This window comes from Mobula hypostoma, chromosome 7 (genome assembly GCF_963921235.1).
Source record: "Mobula hypostoma chromosome 7, sMobHyp1.1, whole genome shotgun sequence".
Classification (NCBI taxonomy): domain Eukaryota; kingdom Metazoa; phylum Chordata; class Chondrichthyes; order Myliobatiformes; family Myliobatidae; genus Mobula; species Mobula hypostoma.
In genome coordinates, this window is record NC_086103.1 from 164,609,754 (window position 1) to 164,623,896 (window position 14,143).

At 42.2% G+C, this 14,143-nt stretch overlaps 1 protein-coding gene across 5 annotated transcripts in view; it reads right to left on the minus strand.

Moving 5' to 3' along the window:
- atp10a (ATPase phospholipid transporting 10A) overlaps nt 1–14,143 on the minus strand; it is a 393,032-nt gene that overhangs the window by 48,685 nt on the left and 330,204 nt on the right. For all 5 annotated transcript variants that reach the window (XM_063054502.1, XM_063054499.1, XM_063054501.1 and 2 more), the window contains one exon: nt 1,965–2,091. In XM_063054502.1, coding sequence (XP_062910572.1) covers nt 1,965–2,091 — 127 coding nt within the window. The remainder of the gene's footprint in view (nt 1–1,964; nt 2,092–14,143) is intronic.

The window sequence follows — 14,143 nt, forward strand, 5'->3', positions numbered from 1 at the left end:
AGATGATGTTGAAGAGGTTTTGGCATCCCATGACCGAGAACTGATCGATGAAGAGCTGATGCAATTGGAAGAGGAAAGGATAACAATCAAAACCGAATGCAGCAGCGAACGGACCGAAAGTGAAGTCATCCAGGAACTGAATGTGAAGCAATTGCGTGAAATTTTCACTGCAACGATTGCAGAAAAGTACGACTTCAATTTTGAAAGGGTACGTAGCTTTAGGGCATATTTGCAGGATGGTTTGAGTGCTTACAAAGAACTGTATGATAGTAAAATGCGTGAGGCTAAGCAGTCAAGCACACAGTCGTTTTTCAAGCCTTCCACATCAGCCACAGCAGACGACGAACCTTGACCTTTGACATCAAGGCAGGCAGACAGAGAAGAAGATGACCTGCCTGCCCTGATGGAAACAGACGACGATGAGATGACACCCCAGTGTCCCACCACCCCAACTCCTGGGCCGTGGACCGATACATTGCCGCGGAGAATGCAGCGGTAACCGGGACACACCAAACACATCTTTAAGAAAAAAGCTGAACTAAACAAGCTAATTAATTAGGTGCCGCCCAGCACATAAATGTCGGCCCAGATCAGAGGCGATTGCCGAATGCGTCGCCTCTGATCTGGGCTGACATTTACGTGCCGAGCGGCACCTAATTAATTACCTTGTTTATTTCAACTTTTTTCTTAAAGATGTGCTGGGTGCGTCCCGGTCACCGCTGTACCACTGCATGCTTCGCGGATCAATATCGGTCGGTGGCCTGGAGGTTGGGGTCCACTTCAGCACCCCAACCTCCGACAACTCAGCCTAACACACCATCATCAGCGTGCTCGGCACTGTCTTCCCAATTCCGGTAAGTGATAATACACTGTACATACATTATTTCTACTTTATGTAGACTGTGTATTTTTATGCGTTATTTGGTATGATACGGCAGTTTCATAGCTTAAAGGTTACTGGAGAGAGTGTTTCTGCTGAGAGCGCTTGTGTGAGATTTTCGCTACGGAGAACAATGCGGCAATGACTGTAGAAAAGTATTTCTACTTTATATACGCTGTGTATTTATCATATCATTCCTGCTTTTACTATATGTTACTGTTATTTTAGGTTTTATGTGTTATTTGGCATGATTTGGTAGGTTATTTTTTGGGTCTGTGAACGTTCACAAATTTTTCTCATATAAATAAATGGTAATTGCTTCTTCACTTTACGACATTCCGGCTTACGAACCGTTTCATAGGAACGCTCTACCTTCCAATGGCGGGGGAAACCTGTATTGCGTATCTCAGTGCAAAATGCACGCAGCAAACCCTACTCTGTCTACTAAGACTCAATGCAAGGTAATACTCTACTCTTTCAGTCACATGCTTGCACCTGAACATTCTTATAGATAGTTGTCCAGTTTTCTCAAAGAGTGAAACATTGGGGTAACAAAATTAAACGCAAAGCGAAAAACAAGCTGCAGATGCTAAAAACCTGAAATTAAAACAGGGAATATTGAGCGAGCGAGGCCGCATTTGTAAACAGAAAAAATTGAATTAATGGTTCAGGTCAGTGACATGAAACTGGTACTGATGATAGGTTGTTAACTTTAAACATAAACGCTTGGTTTTATCTTTCTACAGATGCTTACTGACCTGTTGAATACCACTGGCATTCTCTGTAGCTGTTTTGAAGTTTCACATGATGTATGGAAACAGGCCAGATATACTTCGATTGTGCTCTGGAAGTTCCTGATTTTTATTAATTGATATAATTTATTACCCATCTTTTTGTATTCTATTGAAACCTCATTATAGTCAGTTTGGTGGAAGAGCCCCAAATATTATCAGAGTCTCCACAGATGCATAATTGTATAGATGCACTGTACATGGACATTTTTGCTAACTACTTACTTTTAAGATCCAAAAGCAAAAATGTGCTTATCCAAGGCCCACAGTAATACCCAGGAGCTATCCCATACCTAACAGCTGAAGATCAGTCTCCAAACAGACTGCTGACTGGTACAGGAGCTCATCTCGATTTTCAACAGAAGATTCTGCCTCCAAGCGGTTTTCGAGCCAGTGTGCATACTCCTCCTTATGTAACACCTGAAACAATAACAACCAGTAAATGTTAGGTCAAGGCTAGCAACGTCAGAGATTTTCTTTCAGAGGGATTACCATGAATAAATCTCATAAATGCTTGCTTATTCTGTGGAACACACACAAGATGCTGGAGCAAGTCAGCAGGTCAGATGGCATCTATGGAAAGGAATAAATAGTAGATGTTTCAGGCCAAGACCCTTCATCAGGACTGAAAAGGAAGAGGACATATGCTCGGATAAGAGGGTGGAGAGGAGGGGAAGGAGTAAAAGCTAGAAGGTGATAGGTGAAGCCAGGTGGGTAGGGGGAAGGGGGATGAAGTGAGAATCTGGGAGGTGATAGGTGGAAAAGGTAAAGAGCTGAAGAAGGAGGAATCTGATAGGAGGGAAGAGTGGAGCATGGGAGAAAGGGAAGGAGCAGGGAGGGAGGTGACAACAGGTGTGAAGAAGTAGAAGAGGTAAGAGGAGAACTAGAGTGGGAAACGGAAGAAGAGTGAAGAGAGAGTGGGAAAAATTACTGTAAGTTAGAGAAATAGAGTTACTCTAGCATTTTGTATGTGTCACTCTGGCTTTCCAGCATCTGCAGAACCTCTTGTGTTTTTGATTATTCTCTTTTGTAATTTAAGTTTTAAGTGTCTATCAACCTGGAAACATAATATAAATAATACTAAGGTCACTGCTCTATAGAGTCAGGCAGTTTGATGTCGACTAATGCTGGGACTTGGATCAACACACACAAAAAATGCTGGTGAACGCAGCAGGCCAGGCAGCATCCATAGCAAGAGGTACAGTCGACGTTTCCGGCTGGGACCCTTCGTCAGGACTAACTGAAAGAAGAGATATTAAGAGATTTGAAAGTGGGAGGGGGAGGGGGAGATCCGAAATGATAGGAGAAGACAGGAGGGGAAGGGTGAATCTAAGAGCTGGAAAGTTGATTGGCAGAAGGGATACCAGGCTGGAGAAGGGAGAGGATCATGGGAGGGGAAGCCTGGGGAGAAAGATAAGTGGGGAGTGGAGCCCAGAGGGTGGAGAGCAGGCAAGGAGTTTTATGTCTATCCACGGCCTCCTCTACTGTTAAGATGAAGCCACACTCAGGTTGGAGGAACAACACCTTATATTCCATCTGGGTAGCCTCCAACCTGATGCCATGAATATTGACTTCTCTAACTTCTGTTAATGCCCTCCTCCCCTTCATACCCCATCCCTCATTTATTTATTTAATATATTTTTAATGTATTTTTTATTCCCCCCCCTTTTTTTCCTCTCTCTTTTTTCTCCCTCTGTCCCTCTCACTATAACTCCTTGTCTGCTCTCCACCCTCCAGGCTCCCCTCCTCCCTTCTCTTTCTCCCCTGGCTTCCTGTCCCATGATCCTCTCCCTTCTCCAGCCTGGTATCCCTTTTGCCAATCAACTTTCCAGCTCTTAGATCCACCCCTCCTCTCCTGTCTTCTCCTATCATTTCGGATCTATCCCTCCCACTTTTAAATCTCTTACTATCTCTTCTTTCAGTTAGTCCTGACAAAGGGTCCCGGCCCAAAACGTTGACTGTAGCTCTTCCTATAGATGCTGCCTGGCCTGCTGCGTTCACCAGCATTTTTTGTGTGTGTTGCTTGAATTTCCAGCATCTGCAGATTTCCTCATGTCTGGGACTTGGATCATATTTTTGCCACAAGTTCATTCTTCGATCCGGGGAAACAGAAGCTCTTAACTCTATAGGCACTGGCCTACATAGGCAGGGCCAAAGACACAAGAGATTCTGCAGATGCTGGAAATCTTGAGCAACACAAACAAAATGCTCGAGGAACTCAGAACTGTGGCTGAGAAGTGAAGTTAAGGACTGTATGAAAGCCAAGGCAAGGGCATATAAGGTAGCAAAAGTGAGTGGGAAGTTGGATGATTAGGAAGCTTTTAAAATCCAACAAAAGGCAACTAAAAAAGCTATAAGAAGAGAAAAGATGAAATATGAAGGCTGATTAGCAAACAATATAAAGCAGAATGCCAAAAGTTTTTTCAGTTATATAAAGAGTAAAAGGGAGGTGAGAGTTGATATTGGACCACTGGAAAATTATGCTGGTGAGGTAGTAATGGGGGACAAAGAAATGGCAGATGAACTTAATGGGTACTTTGCTTCAGTCTTCACTGTGGAAAACACTAGCAGTGTGTTAGGGATCCGTGAGTGTCAGGGAGCAGGAGTGAGTGCCATTGCTATTACAAAGGAAAAAGTGCTAGGCAAACTGAAAACTCTTATGGTGGATAAGTCACGTGGACCACTTGGACTACATTCCAGAGTCCTAAGAGAGTTTGCTGAAGAGATATCAGAGGCATTAATCATGATCTTTCAAGAATTACTTGGTTCTGGCATGGTCCAGGAGGACTGGAAGATTGCAAATATCATTCCACTCTTTAAAAAGGGAGTAAGGCAAAAGAAAGGAGATTATAGGCCAGTTAGTCTGACCTCATTGGTTTGGAAAGTATTGGAGTCTATTACTAAGGATGAGGTTTTGAGGTACTTGGAGACTATTGATAATGAGGCTGCTTAACAAGATAAAATCCTATGGCGTTACAGGAAAGATACTGGCATGGATACTGAAATGGTTGAAAGGCAGGAGGCAACGAGTGGGAATAAAAGGGGCATTTTCTAGTTGGCTGCCGGTGACTAGTGGTGTTCCTCAGGGGTCACTATTGGGACTGCTGCTTTTCACATTGTTTGTCAATGACTTAGAAAACTGAATTGATGCCTTTGTGGCAAAGTTTGCGGATGATACAAAGACAGGTGGAGGGGAGGCAGTGCGATTTCAGCAGGACTTAGACATATTGGAAGAATGGGCAAAGAAGTGGCAGATGAAATACAGTGTTGACAAATTTATGATAATGTATTTTGGTAAAAGGACTATTATCTAAATGGGGAGAAGGTTCAAACATCAGAGATGCAGAGGGATTTAGGAGTCCTCGTACAGGACTTCCAGAAGGTTAATTTACAGGTTGAGTCTGTGGTAAAGCAGGCAAATGCAATGTTGGTATTTATTTCAAGGGCAATAGAATATAAAAGTAAGGAGATAATGGATGTGGAGAGGATATTTCCTATGGTGGGGGTATCCAGAACTCGGGAGCACAGCCTCAAATTTAGAACAGAGGTAAGGAGGACTTTTTTTTTAGCCAGAGAGTAGTAAATCTGTGGAATGCTCTACCACAGACTGTGGTGGAGGCCAAGTCCGTGCGTATATTTAAGGTGGAAGTTAATTGTTTCCTGATTGGTCAGAGCACCAAAGGATATGGTGAGAAGGCAGGTGTTTGGGGTTGAGTGGGATCTGGAATCATCCATGATGGAATGGTGGAGCAGACTTGATGGGCTGAATCGCCTAATTCTGCTCCTGTGTTTTATGGTCTAAGATCGGGTAGCATCTATGGAGGGCAGCTATAACAGTTAATGTTTCGGACCAAACATTTACCACAGGGATTGATACTGGGCCTCTAACTCTTGTTTGCAGTTTATTTTAATGACTTGAATGTGGACGTCAGAGATCCAATTCGTAAGTTTGCAGGAAAGTTGATGGCGTTTATGATTAGCCAAGAAGATTATCTAAGATCACAGCGCGGTTGGAAATTTTGGATGGAGCACTGGAAGATGGAAATTAATTCTGACAAGTGGGAGGAAATGCATTTTAGGACGTCAAATAGGAGTTGACATGCACTGTAGTATAGGGTCTGATGAACAGATGGGTCTGGGGCTTTAAGTCCACATTTTAAGTAGGCACGTGGCATGCTTAGGTTAGACAATGGAATGTAAAACATTAGTTTGATCGTACTTGTAATATTGTGTAAATTTCTGGTTGGCATACAACAGGAAGGATGGAACAAGAAAAATGCAGATTACTCCAAGTACAGTGGAGTTTCACCAGGAGGTTACTTGGATGTGACCACTTAGGTTATGGGGAAAGATATGATTGGCTAGATCTATTTTCCTTGGAGCTGGAAGGCTGAACGGTGACCGGGAAGAGATATACAAAATTATTAGAGACCTGATAGGGTAGATAGACTTTTCTTTTGTCCACGTGTATGAGTATCGAAAGTAAGACATCACAGTTTTAAGGTGAGGGGAAGAGTTTCATAGGGGGTTTGAGGGGAAACGTTTTTATTTACACAGAGAGTGGCTGATACCTGGAACATGCTACCAGAGGTGGAGGAATTGGATACAACCATAAAGTTTAATAGATATTTAGATAGGTATTTTAATAGGTAATGGATAGAAGTATACAGATTGAATATTAACACTAAGGTCACCATGGAGATGGTGGACTAAAAGGCATGTTGCTCTAGGACTCTGAGTCTAAATGCCAGTGAACAGGGAGGTTGAGAGTAGGCTGACTGAACATAATATCAAAACAAGTACAGTGATAGAGAAGACATCCGCAGCTCATTCAATGGACTTTAGTTCTCTGCAGAACTCCAAGCTATTCTCCCTCCCATGCCTATCAACCTCCTTTTAAGTTTTTTGACTTTTCTCTGGGATGTGGGAGGAAGTGAGAGGAAAGGGAAGAAACCTAGATGGTCACAGGGAGAACATTCAAACCACACACATTCCTGCAGTTGTAAGACAGCAGAACTGACTATTGTTGTAACATATCCCTTTACTGTGCTATTGCGGGCAACTTTCAACCATCATGTTATGGACTCACTTTCAAGGACTCCAATTCATGTTCTCAGTATTATTATTATTATTATTATTATTTTTTTTTTACTTTATTTGCCCAATTGTCTTCTTTTGCACTTTGGTTGTTTGTTAGTCCTTGTAGATATTTATTGATTCTATTTTGTACGTTCTAATATGAATGCCTGCAAGAAAATGAAGCTCAGGGTAGTATATGGTGACATGTAAGTACTTAGTATAGGCACAGCAGTGCCTCTAATTCCTTGCAAAGTTTCAGCATAACATCTAAAACTTTGACAAACTTCTCTGGATGTGTGGTGGGGAGTATACTGACTGGTTGCATCATAGCCTGGTATGGAAGCACCAATGCCCTTGAACAGAATATCCTACAAAAAAATACTGGATATGGGCCAGTCCATAACACGTAAAGCCCTCCCACCATTGAGCACATCCACACGGAGCGCTGTCACAGGAAGGCAGCCTCCACCATCAGGGATCCCATCACCGAGATCATGCTCTCCTCTTGCTGCTGCCATCAGCAAGAAGGTACGGGAGCCTCAGAACTCACACCACACCACCAGGTTCAGGAACAGTAATTACCCCTCAACCATCAGGCTCTTGAACCAAAGGGATAATTTCTCTTACCCCATCATCTGATGGACTCACTTTCAAAGACAGTTCATTTCACGTTCTCAATATTTATCGCATATTTATTATTTTAATTTCTTTCCTTTAGTATTTGCATAGTTTGTTGTCTTTTGCAGATTGGTTGAACACCCAGTCAATGCAGTATTTCAATGAATCTCAGGGTTGTGTCTGGGTGACCTACATGTGCGTTGATAATAAATTTACATTGAAATTTGATCAATACCAATGAGGGAGATTTTCAGATTATTATTTCAGTACTCCTTGTGGAACTTGATGTTTGCAGTTTGCTTTGTTTCATACATCATAAAACCTAATAAAAATTGTTGTATTTATAAATTTAAATTTATATAAAATTACTTCCATCTTATTTTCAGTCATTAGGAATTATGAAAGATGCTGTAAAATAAAGTCTCTTTCTTGGTGCTGCCTTGTAGGAGTTGTAGTGTAGTGTTACGTGTCTATGAAGAGCTTTTAGCATAGTTAGTTTAAACAGTGAGTTCTCAGAATGATTAAGGGCAGCTTCCTTCTTCACCTAACTATTTTTAAATAGCGAGTGAAAATTTAAACCTTTTTTTTGCAAGGAAGCTAAAGTTTAAGCAAAAAGTAACTTTTTTATAATTTTCATTGGGTCTATGACATTCAATAAAAGCAGGTCCCTATTTAAAAATGCATTAATCTCACTCTTTCAAAAAGACGGAGTGCATTTAAATTGTATTTCCGTATTATGCTGACTTCAGCTTTGCATACAATTTATTTTCTTTCTTTATTAGCTTATATTAGTTTTGCATTTCAGTCATGATAATTCATTGCAGTTGTTTGGACTGTACAACAAAGGCTAAAACACTGGATTAATGGACCATGCATCCACTTGATAGAATAGTATAACCTGGACAAGCCAAATTAAATTGCTGTAGGTTAACAAAGCCAGGCAGGCAACACAGCAGCTGAGAAATTTATTTGTTTGTTTTATAATTCAGCTTTTTAAAAAAAATTTCAGACTCCAAGAACCACTGAACAGATCTCAGTACATAGTCTGATCGTAGGCCAGGAGTCAGTCCAACAGCGATGGTCCTCTCTGTCAAACACATTTCTTTCTGTGTAAGAGAGGTTGTACAGGCAAGGACAAATACGTGTACTAAAATACATTAAATTGTCAGAAACACTAGAGGTACTAAATCTGATCCCTCTTCTCCTCATGTTGGAAGAAAGGTTTTAGAGTAATATAGTCATACAACCTATCACCTCCCTCTGGTGCCTGCTGGTCCTCCTTCTCTTTTTCCAATGGTCCACGATCCACTGTCCCCCCTCCTCTACCACCAACCTTCGTCCTCAACCATAATTTCCAGCTTGCACTCATTCACCTCCCCTCACCTACTTATTTTGGATCCTGATCCCTTCCCTTCCAGTCCCAGTGAAGGGTCTTGACCCAAATCACCAACTGTTTATTCCTCTCCATATGTGCTCCCTAACTTGCTGAGTTCCTCTAACATTTTGACTTTCACATCTCTTGCAGAACTTCCTCATATGCCCTCTAAACCGTGTGCTGCCTACCTTAAACCTAGGCCTTTTGGTTATAGATACCTCTGCAATGGGGAATGGTTTACCATTGTCTACCCTATCTATGCTCCCCCTTAATTTTGTACATCTCTATTAAGTTCCTTTCAATTTCAGTAACTTCCATAATCTGAGAAAAAGGAAGGAACTGTACTCATCAACTTCTCCCCCTTCTCTCCTTCTCTCTTTACTCTCTCAGCCCTTTTCTTCTCCTCACCTCCCTGTTTCCCCCTCCTCCTTTCCTATCTTTCATGGTCTACCGTCCTCTCCTATCAGATTCTTTCTTCTTCAGCCCTTTAGCTTTTCCACTTATCACCTCCTAGCTTCTTACTTCATTCCCCTCATATGGTTCTACCATCACATGGCAGCTAGTATTCCTTCCCCTGCCCTCATCTTCTTATTCTGGCTAGTCTCCTCTTCCTCTCCAGTCCTGATGAAGGTTGTCAGTCCAAAACATTGATTACTTATTCCCCTCCATAGATGCAGCCTGACTTGCTGAGTTCCTCCAGCACTTTGAGTTATTGCTCAAGATTTCCAGCATCTGCAGAATATTTTGTGTTGGTATTTATATCGTGAGTTCCACATCACTTGCAGCACTTCCTAAATCACTCTATAGTAAAACAATCTTGTTCTTTCGATTCGGAACCATTGCTATAATACAGGGAATGTGGTAGCCAATTGGTAGATATCAGGATGCCTCAAGCAGTAATGGGATTAGGACTGATAATACCCTATGTCTTGGTGGTGGTTGAGGGGAAAATATTGGCCCAAACACCCAGGATAACTCTCTGGATAGTGGATTGTCTGCTGAGAGTTTTGTGTTCCTAAGTCTGAAGTAGGAGGTGTGATCAGATCCAGAGGTGAAACTGCCACCAAATTTGTCACAGTAAACACTGATTTCCAAAAAGGACATGGAAATCAGTGTATACATCCCCTCTGTGGAACCCGTCTTTACTTCGTGCTTCATTAAAGGATGGGGTGTATGGGGTGTCAGGGAGGGGTAGCACCTCTGATGGGGAAATGTGTTGCGTCCTTTTCAGGGCGGTTAGTCCACCTTTGGTCCCCACCTGGCACTCAGCTCTCACCTGTGGCTCCCTGTAGCTGTTTGCATGTGACAGCAGCCACACCCCGGGCAAAGGCCTCGACAAGCCGGCTAAACCAGGCGAGGGTAGCTGACGGGTCTCAAACCCTCGGTGAGATAGGGAGTTGTCTGTCCCAGCATGTGAAGACAGACTCCGGCGGATTGAGCGGATGAGACCAATGGAAGGTCCAACGGTCAAGAAGGCGGTCTCTGCGAGCATTGTGGAACGTGTAGAGCAGGGCAAGACACAGAAGGTGTCCTGGTCATCCACTGCGCCTAGTCTCATCTCCAGCCATCTCAACTCTTGTCTTGCCACTGGATCCAGATGGGAATTGGGAAGAGAGAGTGAGGCTGACGCTGCGCAACTCTCCCTCACTTAAATCCAAATCACGCATTAGTCTCAACACCATCATAATGGTGTCGAGGTCTTCATTGACAACGATGGACAAACAACAGTAAAGCAGCCAGAATGATCAAAGCCCCCACCCATCCTGGACATTCTCTCTTTTCCCTTCTTCCATTGGCCAGAAGATGCCAAAGTCTGAAAGCAGGTACCACCAGGCTCAAGGACATAAGGCTATTCAATAATTTCCTTTCTATGGTAAATTGGACTCTTAACCTCACGATCCACTTTGCACCTCACTATTTACCTGCAGAGCACCTTCTCTGTAGCTGTTACACTTTATCCCGCATTGTTATTGTTTTATTTCTGTTCTACCTCAATGCATTATGTAACGATCTGATCTGAACAGTATGCAAGAGAAACTCTTCATGATCTCTCAGTATAGGTGACAATAATAAATCAGTTCCAATTCTATTCTGGATTGTGGAGAACAGGGACATGAAGAGGCTGTTAATAAGAGTGCACCTCTAACTCCCTGTCTGCTTTGACACGCTCCACCCACACAAATGGTCCAATGCTTTTCTTGCTCCACTTACTCTCTCCTCCACATTGCCATGATTGTATCTCAAATTCATACATTTCAAAACATCCTACTTCATCTCCATACTTAGCTGAATAATTACTTATTAATATTTATATATGATCCTTTAAGTATAGTAGTCTGCGTGTATGGTTTAAAAAATGATATTTCAAGTTGTGTGTGTTTGAAGGGTCAGTATTTATTCCCTATTTCCAAATGCTTTTCGATGATAGTGAGAGTGTTCTAAACTGTTGTACCTGATGCACTATCAATTACTCCAAAAGACTGGAAGTAGGGTAAATACTGGAAGGCTCTTATTAACAGTAAAATAGGCCCACGTCCATGCTGAATATCTGCCCTGGACTGAGGGACAGTGACACAACCGCCTTTATTCAGGGGTCTGTGGGAGGAGCCACAGGAGCAGTCAGCAGAGGGGCGTGTCCAGGTATGTCCAGACAGGTAACCCAGTTACAACCTATATACATGGTTTACCACAGTACCCTTACAATATGGTTCATCAGGAAACTTCAGGGCTTTGCATTTTGTATTTAGGATAACACAAACAGTCAGTATCCCACTGAATAATTACTAATAATTCCTTATTCAAAATGTTAGTGTCATAAAACATTTTAGCAAATATATCCAGGTTATTGAGGGAGTTCTGCTCAAAGGTGCTATTTTTGATGAGATGTTAGACTGAGGCTTGTCTACCTCTCAGGTGGACATGGAAGATCCACACCATTATTCTGCCAAAGAGCAGGATACTTATCCTTGGCATAAACACAAAAGATTCTACAGATACTGGAAATTCAAAGTAACACACACAAAATGCGGGAGGAACTCAGCAGGTCGGGCAGCATCAATGGAAAGGAATAAAGAGTCAACATTTATGATCCTGATGAATGGTCTCAGCCCGAAACGTCGACTTTTTACTCCGTTCCACTGACGCTGGCTGACCTGCTGAGTTCCTCCAGCATTTTGCGTGTGTTACTCTAGTTATCCCCGGCATTCCATTCAATACTTATCCCTCAATCAATATTTCTAAACCACAGCTTATTCGGTCATTACCACACAAGTTTATGGGAGTTTGTTGTCTCCAAATGGGCTGCAATGCCCTCTATAATGGCGAGCACTTGATTAGTTATAAAGACCTTTGGGATGTTCTGGAAAAGAAATGGAACATTTAACAGAAAAGCAAGCCTTTCACCCCACAAGTGAGAAGCAAAGCAAATGATTCTCGATTAAATGAGTTCAGGCACCAATTTAAAACACAGAGGAAGGAATTTTCCATTACAGAAGTGTTCTGGAACCTGATTCTTTAGCCAGCTTTCCAAGCAAAAAAATTCCTTGCTTCTAAAGCAGTTTTACCAGCTGGGCAGCTTTTTACAGAGGAGAATGGAGAAGAAATCTACTGGAAGGAAAAGAGTGAATGAATATTTAACCTCTTAATAAAAAAAATCAATGAATTTAGCTGTTATTTTGGTTTCCAGTACATTCCCATTAAATTTATCTGGACATCAATTCATCCACCACTTTACTCCCCTCCCTGCCAATGCACACAGGATGAACCATCTATCATGTACAAAGTAAGTGGATTGATTGTAATTGTACTACTGGTGTCAAAGTGGCTTTAAACATGGTGTGTGGTGTGCACACGGATGCTTTTGTAGTGCAAATTGCACCTGTTGCTTTCTGCGTGTGTGTTGCAGTATTGAGGTATGTGGACACTTCTTGTGATCACTATACAGAGCTAATTTGTTGGTTACACAGCCAAATTGACATGAGATAGGAACAGGAGGAAGCATCTTTACTTCACTTTCTTGTCATCAAACAATTGATACTAGATCATACAATCATTACAGCGATATTTGATTCTGCATTTCGCGCTCCCTGGAGTACAAATCGATAGTAAATATAGTAAAAACTTTAAATTATAAATCATAAATAGAAAATAGAAAAGGGAAAGTAAGGTAACGCAAAAAAACCGAGAGGCAGGTCCGGATATTTGGAGAGTATGGCCCAGATCCGGGTCAGGATCCGTTCAGCAGTCTTATCACAGTTGGAAAGAAGCTGTTCCCAAATCTGGCCGTACGAGTCTTCAGGTTCCTGAGCCTTCTCCCGGAGGGAGGAGGGATGAAAAATGTGTTGGCTGGGTGGGTCTTGTCCTTGATTATCCTGACAGCACTGCTCCGACAGCGTGCGGTGTAAAGTGAGACCAAGGACGGAAGACTGGTTTATGTGATGTGCTGGGCTGTGTTCATGATCTTCTGCAGTTTCTTCCGGGCTTGGACAGGACAACTTCCATACCAGGTTGTGATGCACCCTAGAAGAGGCAACTTGGCTTCTTGAGCATGTTTTACCATTTAATAATAGTGACTGATCAGACTGGAACCTCAATTCTCCACTCCCGTTTACCCCCTTTCTTGGACCAAAAGAACATAAGACACAGGAGCAGAACTGGACCATTTGGCCAGCTGAGTTTGCTCCACCATTCCATCATGGCTGATTAATTATCCCTCAACCTCATTTTCCTGCCTTCTCCCTATACATTTGACACCCCTGACTAATCAAGAACCTATCAACCACCACTTTAAATATACCTAGTGACTTGGTCTGCACAGCCAGAGGTAGCCATGAATTCCACACCTTCACCACCCTCTGGCCAAAGAAATTCTTCTTATCTCTGTTCTAAGCAGATGTCCCTCTATTCTGTGACTGTGCCTTCTGGTCCTAGACTCACTCATCTCTGTTCTTCAGAATACGTCCACTGGCCAAAGGCATGCTATGGATATGTATAAAATACACAGAGAGTGGTAAGGTGGGAGGCAGGTGAAAAGGGTGGTTGGTATTGGGAGACTTTGTATGTGTGGGTGTTATGACCTGCCGTTAGTAATTTAGTTACAGTGTGTTATGGAGATTGAAAATTGATGCTTTCACCTAAGTACCTTACTTAACCAAAGATAATAACCAAAAGGACATTTCCAAACGAAACCAAAAATAAAGACCAAAATATTCAGGCTCGATATGTAGGGATAAGAATAAAGGATTGTGAGGGTTGTTTGAGCAATAAGGTATTGCAGACCCACGTGTTTAACCACTGCTTTCTGAAGAACCTTTTTAGATTGCACGTTAAATTTCTAACAGGTGCATCTTGGGAGTTGTGTGTTTTCGATCTTACCACGGGCACAGGCATCAAAAACATTCT